Below are 8,628 nucleotides of genomic sequence, written 5' to 3' on the forward strand. Positions count from 1 at the left end.
CCGTAGGCCTGGGTTAACCCTTTTTGGAAACTGAAACACTTGTACTACGGTATAGCCGGTGTATACCCGCAGGTGTGTTTTGGAGTTTTTTCTTGAGGGGTTATAGGAACAACCACCGCATTGGGTAACACCGAGGTGGTTGATTCCCTGGTGTGTTGGAGCAGTGTCAACTCCCGGGTTCACCGGTTGAGGGTGCCCCTGCACGTTCATGACGTCTGCCAATCGTGTCAGCCTTCTCTGCCTCGACCCCTCTGGGTGGGGGTTGTTAAATGGAGGCTTGGTCATGCAACACCGCCAGCTTACGCTCCTTCCGCCGGGGCGGCTGTGTTCAGCTGTCCCCTCTGGCGCCTGTCTCGTCCGCAGTCTCCAGGCTAGGGTTAACAGCCTGTTGCCTGGTTTTTCCCCGGTGCGCTGCCTGCTTCCGTTGGTTAACCTTTTTTGTGTGCTTACGGCCATGCTGACTGCCTATTTTGCAGGGTCAGTGTGCCAGGCGGTGTACTATTGGGGGGACGGGGCCCGCTCGGCTTACTGGCCTGGTTGGTTCCGCCTGGGAATACCAGGTGCAGTAACTGAGGGGCCTTTGTCCGAATACGCTGGCGATGTGGGGGGCGGGGCACTACGTGCCCACCTGGTGGGGTCTTGATGCTGGCATCATGGACTTCTCCGGGCCCCCATTCCAGGGAGTCCAGTCCTTTTGGTGGGTCTGGGTCTTCCTTCGTGCTCCGCTGCTACGGCCTTGCCACGGGGTTGGGTTTGCCCTTGACCCCGTGATTCTGGGGGCAGTAACGAGGTTGTTCCTCCGTTCGTTCCCGGGTGGCATGCGGGTTGTGCGTGTGTGTAGTCGTGGGTCAAGCCACGGTCTGCTCACCCTGTGCGTTGAGTTGCTTGAGTGCCTCTTCGCACGGTCGGGTCCGTCGCCCTCCCGTGACGTCCCTGATAGGGGGGCTACCCTCCATTAGGGGGGGTCGGGGGGGCTCGGCCCTCCCTGTTCTGATGGTTTTTGGGGGGCTGTCAGCGGGGTGTATTTGTCAGCCAAGTGGCTCCGCTTGGCCTCCCTTGTGCAGAAGGCGATGCCAAGCTAAGCCACTAACGATACAGAACGTTAGGTTATGACTATAACCAAGTTCTGTTAGTTAGGGGCGATGCTTGGCATCGGACGCCGCTGCAGCCCTTGTCCTCACCTTGTGGTGAAAGCTTGGGAAGGAGGAGAGCAGGTGACCACACACCTGCTTATGAAGGTAAGCTGATGAGGGGTGTGGTCAGACTAATACTGGTATTAGAGGTACATTTGTGGTTTATTCAGTACGCGTGCACGTACGCGAGATAGTGCAGAAGGCGATGCCAAGCATCGCCCCTAACTAACAGAACTTGGTTATAGTCATAACCTAACGTTTTGAGGAGAAGATTGCTGCAACTCCTTTGCCCCTTTTATTTTTTCTGGGTATTTGAAAAAAGTTATAGTCTGGTGGACAAGCTTCTATCATTATTGATGTAGCTGTGTCATTATTTAGCCATGTCTCTACTAGGCAGATGCAATCTAAGTTATTTTCTTTAATCAGATCATTTACTAAGAATGTTTTATTATTCAGTGATCTGACATTTAGGAAAGCTAATTTTATTTGTTGGACTTCTTTAGAGGAGGTCTGCTTTGGCTTGACCGTGATGGCCCTGAGGTAAATAGCAGGTAAACGCATTGATGGCGTATATTTTTCACCATGCCATTGGCTGGTTATGATTACTGGTATGTTTTGAGAGATGGCATGGCAATTGTGCTATACTGCACTGCACTGACTATACTGTGCTTTTGGGGACATTTGATCAGACGAGATGGCCTTGTGTGATATGGGGGGGGGGGGGGGGGGGACGCCTTGTGCTGCTGCACTTCGTGGTGAGATTGTGTCCTTCATGACTATCTCTCGTGCTGGTATGAGCTTAATATTCTTGGAGGCCATCAAGGCATGACGCATGTTTGCTGCTAGGAGCTTTGAACCTAAGCGATTTGGGAAGAAGCCATTTCTTTGAAAACGTTCTGGGTTATTCCAGAAAACATTGAAGTTGTCAATGAATTTCAGGCCGTGTACAAGACATGTAGCCCCTAACCATGAATTAAAATTTAGGAGTCGACTGAATGCTTCTTGTCCTCTGCGAAAGCATGCAATTGGTCCACTGATGGACACATCAGTGTCTATGTACACAGACTGATGTTTGTCTAGTGTGTTCATTAAACGTGTGAAATCGTCTTTCAAAGTCTCTGTGCCAGTCTTCTTTCGCAGGATGTCAAACGATCCAGAGTGAATGACAATTTTTGTTATTCCCGGTCTGATTAGTGTTGGAAGTTTTTCAGCCAGCTCTTTCACAGATGTATTGTCTAGACAGATATTTTCTGTGTTTGCCATCTCCACATACCTTGTTGTGGAATCTCCAATCAGTATGCAGTCTATTTTCTGTGTGAGTGTTGTGAAGGGCCAGATTAAACTGAATATATATATATGTATCGTTTGATATACCTTGTATATTATTTATATATATACACGGAATATCCCTTTACCTGCGTACAGACCAGAGTAATATTCGCTCTCCTATTGGACAGCGGCCCCAGGCGCCAACGACCAAGCCCCCAACGGCAAGTTCAAAGACAACTCCGGGCATGTCAGAACATGCCCAGAGTCTGCGTAGTAATACGAGACAAGAACTGAGGTTGGGACTAGATATTCACTTAAGTATAAATACGGCGCAGGTGTAAACAGCAGTAGCTTACCTAAACCTTACTTACCCTTCACCACGAGTCAACGTGCAGTGAAGTGAGCAACCTTGCATCTAAATAGAGCATTGAGAACCGCGTGCGAATAGAATGTTAAAGTGTCAGAGTTTAGTGCAGTAACGTTGAGTTCGACTTAATCTAATGTGAAGTAATAGTCGATCCTTTATTGTATATCGTGCGGCCACAGTTCTTCCGTGTGTAACATTAACCATCGGTTCGTCGTGTCTTTAGCTAGTGCACTTATCCAGGCTGTGTGGCCTAAATACGTGCCCACACCCGAGGAGTCCTAGGCGAGAACCGTTGGACATGTACACAGGAGAATCGGGACCGGCGATTGCAGAACCATTCCTGGTTGGATTATATTGCTTTGGGACCGTGACCACCGGAGAAGAGCACCGTTGATTTCCACTGTCGTTTGGGATTTAACCTCGTGAGGATTACCACTCGGGCCTGCCTCGTGGAAGGGGCTGGCTAGCTGTCGTCAATGCTGTCGAGCATCTTGGATTACAACTATTGCTTTTGTCTGCTGATCAAGGGAGTACAAGCACCGACTCCTGTACCTGGAGCCTCTTTATTCCTCGTTGACTCAGACGGAGTACCCGAACTTTCCTCTACCCATTGTCTCCAGTTGGTACCGGTGTTGCCCTATATAATTGCTACTGTACCACAGGTGGCGTCAGCTTAGACCCATCATAGTATTCCTACTATTCTGACTTATGCTCTTGACTGACTTTACGTATATTCTTCGCCATACAAGCGCGACCCTAATTCTCAATCTGTAACCTAACGTTGCCTAATAATAATAAATAACCCTCCAATAGAATTTCTGTGTCAATGCCGTGTTCTTGTGAGTGTTCACCATCAATATTTGATGTACTGTTTGGCCAGTAATTAAAGTACATAACTAGCAGTGGTTTAATATATCACAATCTTTAATACAGTCAGGGTTTTGTAACCCCTCAGTTACAATTGGTCCTTCGAGCCGGAGGGTATCAGTGTAATATTTAATATAATATTAATATTAACCATGGCCAGCGGTGAACACTCCCCAAGCGGCTCTCCCAAGCTAGAACGCCCGCAGCGCACACGTCAGCCACCTCCCTATCTGGAGGAATTCGCTGTCGTTCTACCCCCTAGCTTATCTAAACAGACGTTAAATACGGATAAAGCGGATAGTCAAAGCATGTCAAAATCGACTTGGCGACCCTGCCAGTAGAGACCCCAGTGGGTTCAAACGAAACTGACTCAGCTCACAGGGGGACCAGGTGGGACATGACATGACTATACCTCCGGACAGCGTCACCGGGATAGTCCCCGGAGCGCTCCAGGATAAAGAAAGCGCTCCAGGGATAGAACCCGACACACAACCAAGAGAAGAGAAGCGCGCCCAGGAGATGGACCTCGGGGCGCGCCAGGAGAACATATCTCCAACGAGCCCTGTCAGCACCCGATCACCTCCGTCAGTGTCATCCCCCAGCGAGGCGGACCAGATACTGGCGCAAGCCTTGATTGCCACCCTGACAGCCTCCACCGAACGCGATCGGCTTCAAGCAAAGACGCTTAGTGAGCGCGAACACTCCGCCACGGAAAGAGAGCGCCTCCGGGCGCAACAATTAAGTGAGCGCGAACACTCTGCCATGGAACGAGAGCGCCTCCAGGCTCAACAGATGAGCGAGCGCGAACAACGAGAGCGCCTCCAGGCGAAACAAGCAAGCGAGCGCGAACACTCTGCAGCGGAAAGAGAGCGCCTCCAGGCGCAACAATTAAGCGAGCGCGAACACTCTGCAGCGGAACGAGAGCGCCTTCACGCGCAACTCCAAGCGCAAGCCCTTAGTGAACGCGAACACTCTGCAACTGAACGAGAGCGCTTCCTGGCGCAACAAAGGAGTGAAGACGACCGCATAAGACTGGAGGAGAGACGCCTTCAGACGGAAGAGAACATTGAACGAGACCGCGGCAATGCACAGCGCGACGCCGCCAATGCCCAGCGCGAAGCAGAGCGCGACCGGCTGCAGGCGCAGATGATAGAACAATTGATTGCCAGGGCGGCATCCCCTCTCTCCGCACGGAGCTCCCGGAGATCATCACGACAAGGGTCTAGGGCACCTTCCCCTACCCGACAAAGCGACCCGGGACCCGGCCAACAGGAGGAACCTGTCTACGTCTCCGACCCCCTCCCCGACCGGTCCATACAAGACCCAGCCACCGGGAAGAACCGGCCTACGTCGCCGAGAGACTGACTAGAAGACTCCAGGACCTAGAAGAGGAAGAGGAAGAGGAGGAATGTCAAGCCCACCAGCAGCAACGTACTCTGGACCAGGAGGCCCAGTACAGCCCCGACTTCAGCCCCGAGTCACTGCACTACAAACCCCTGACCCAACTCACGTGTGTGTGTGCGTGCGTGCGTGCGTGCGTGCGTGAGGCGGTATACCACATACTGTAAATCCCAGGTAGCTGTGCCTACAGTCTCATCGGCACCCTATTTCCTTCCTGTGCCAGTCCACCCGTCTAGAGGCACTTCCCTCAGGCCTGGCCTCTCATTCCAGACACTCCAACGGTGCTGTAACGCTCCAGCTGAAACCACCAGGGAGCCATATCATCTTCCTGGGGGAGGATGGGTGGGGGGGGGGTGACGAGGAGGAAGAGGAGTGGGGAAGGATGAGGGATGAGGGGGGAGAGGGGAGGAGGAGGAGAGGGGAGGGAAGATAAGAGAACAGTCAGGAGAGGAGGACAGACTGAGTGCAGCTGTTGGCTAATTCATCCATCCATCCACCCATCCCTCCATCCAATCATCTCTCTATCTCTCTCTCCCTCTCTATCCCCCCTATCTCTCTTTCTCTCGCTCTCTCTTCCTGTCTAGCTTCTATCTCTGTCACACACGTGTCACTGTGCACCCACCATGCATACGGAACCCCCCCCCCACACACACACACACACACACTTAAATACATTGTGTGTGCATGCTCATTTGAATGATTTATGTCCATATGAATTACGAACAGGCAAGGGAGATAAGGATTGTCATACCCAAAGGTGCAACCAGAAAAAAATAGTTTAAGTCAAGTTCTCAAAATTCTAATGACGCCAATGTCATCATACACCTGAAAGTGTTAAAAATAAAAATACATATTTAGGTTAGCGTTGCATTTGCAGCCGGGAGAGTTGCAGCCCCAGGAAAACATGACTTATTCATAGACCATATGAGGTGAGGTCATAATCGATTGGTAGAACAGGCCAAGTTGTCCTCACTTTAAATTATTTTACTTGCCATGGGGGCGCTGCGACAGTGGTCGGGAGGTAGAGCAGACGTCTGGTAATCAGGAGGTTCCCGGTTCGATTCCCACTCCTCCCGGGCAGCGTGTCAAAGTGTCCTTGAACAAGACACTTAACCCCTAACTGATCCCGATGAGCAGGTTGGCACATGTTGCATGGTTGCCTCTGCCGTCGGTGTGTGAATGTGAGTGAATGGGTAAAATGTGAGGAACAAATAAAGGGCTTTGGATAAAAGACTTATATAAATGCAGTTAATTTACCATTTACTTACCAAATGCCTCCTCAAGGACTGCTCTTCACACATACAGTACATACATACATGCACTCGCAAACACAGAGTTAATTATATTGTTTACACTGTCTATTTTTCTCATATTTTTATATTCAGAAAATTGTATTGCCTATATTTATGTATTTCTATTGCCCTTCTATTGTTATCTGAAGCATAGCTTCTTACCCTAACATTAACCCTCAACACTACAGTACATATACTAACATTAACCCTCAACACTACAGTACATATACTAACATTAACCCTCAAAACTACACTACATATAATAACATTAACCCTCAACACTACATACTAACCTTAACCCTTAACACTACTAACCTTAACCCTTAACACGACATACTAACCTTAACCCTCAACACTACATACTAACCTTAACCCTCAACACTACATACTAACCTTAACCCTTAACCCTCAACACTACATACTAACCTTAACCCTCAACACTACATACTAACCTTAACCCTCAACACTACATACTAACCTTAACCCTTAACCCTCAACACTACATACTAACCTTAACCCTTAACAATACATACTAACCTTAACCCTCAACACTACATACTAACCTTAACCCTTAACCCTCAACACTACATACTAACCTTAACCCTTAACCCTCAACACTACTAACCTTAACCCTTAACCCTCAACACTACATACTAACCTTAACCCTTAACACTACATACTAACCTTAACCCTCAACACTACATACTAACCTTAACCCTTAACCCTCAACACTACTAACCTTAACCCTTAACCCTCAACACTACATACTAACCTTAACCCTTAACACTACATACTAACCCTTAACCCTCAACACTACATACTAACCTTAACCCTTAACACTACATACTAACCCTTAACCCTCAACACTACATACTAACCTTAACCCTTAACACTACATACTAACCTTAACCCTCAACACTACATACTAACCTTAACACTACATACTAACCTTAACCCTCAACACTACATACTAACCTTAACCCTTAACACTACATACTAACCTTAACCCTCAACACTACATACTAACCTTAACCCTCAACACTACATACTAACCTTAACCCTCAACACTACATACTAACCTTAACCCTCAACACTACATACTAACCTTAACCCTTAACACTACATACTAACATTAACCCTTAACACTACATACTAACCTTAACCCTTAACACTACATACTAACCTTACCCTTAACACTACATACTAACCTTAACCCTCAACACTACATACTAACCTTAACCCTCAACACTACATACTAACCTTAACCCTCAACACTACATACTAACCTTAACCCTCAACACTACATACTAACCTTAACCCTCAACACTACATACTAACCTTAACCCTTAACACTACATACTAACCCTTAACCCTCAACACTACATACTAACCTTAACCCTTAACACTACATACTAACCTTAACCCTTAACACTACATACTAACATTAACCCTTAACCCTCAACACTACATGTACTAACCTTACCCTCAACACTACATGTACTAACCTTAACCCTAATAGGCCCTATAGTTTGACGTGAGGACTGAATTGTCCCTGATTCAAAGGTTTGATCATCTTCATGTCTTTGTGGAAACACACACTCACACACACACACACACACACACACAGACACACACACACACACAGACACACACACACACACACACACACACACACACACACACACACACACACACACACACACACACACACACACACACACACACACACACACACACACACACACACACACACACACACACACACACACACACACACACACACACACACACACACCTCACCCTCTCTGTATGTTGTGCGTCTCTGACAGGCGAGCAGAGAGCCGCTGTCTGACAGGGGTGACCTTCCCTCCAGACTACCCTGCCAGCCCAGAGACGCTAGTCAAGCTAACCGTCTATGATGTCAAGGACAAGAACCAGGAATCTGTGAGTAAACGCCTACTACTGCTACTACTGTTTGTGTGAGTGTGTGTGAGTATGTGTGTGTGTGTGTGTGTGAATGTGAGAGAGAGAGAGAGAGAGAGAGAGAGAGAGAGAGAGAGAGAGAGAGAGAGAGAGAGAGAGAGAGAGAGAGAGAGAGAGAGAGAGAGAGAGAGAGAGCGAGTGTGTGTGTGTTTGTGCTGCAGATTGTGTACCCGATCACTCAGAATGTATATTCCTTGTACAGATGTGAGAATATATTGAACAAATACAATAATAAAAACTAAAGAGGAGGAGAGCATATTCTCTCTTATCTTGTCCTTGACTATAATCGCATACGCATGACGCAACTGGAGTTCAA

The 8,628-nt window shown here is 48.0% G+C and overlaps 1 protein-coding gene across 1 annotated transcript in view; it reads left to right on the forward strand.

Annotated features, from left to right (window-relative positions):
* inpp4b (inositol polyphosphate-4-phosphatase type II B) overlaps positions 1-8,628 on the forward strand; it is a gene marked incomplete at its 5' end in the record, with an annotated part of 822,779 nt that overhangs the window by 82,817 nt on the left and 731,334 nt on the right. Inside the window, one exon of the mRNA XM_084318315.1 lies at positions 8,159-8,273. Within this exon, the coding sequence (XP_084174441.1) occupies positions 8,159-8,273 (115 nt within the window). The remainder of the gene's footprint in view (positions 1-8,158; positions 8,274-8,628) is intronic.

Source organism: Notolepis coatsorum (genome assembly GCF_963971535.1).
Source record: "Notolepis coatsorum genome assembly, chromosome: 7".
NCBI classification, from domain to species: domain Eukaryota; kingdom Metazoa; phylum Chordata; class Actinopteri; order Aulopiformes; family Paralepididae; genus Notolepis; species Notolepis coatsorum.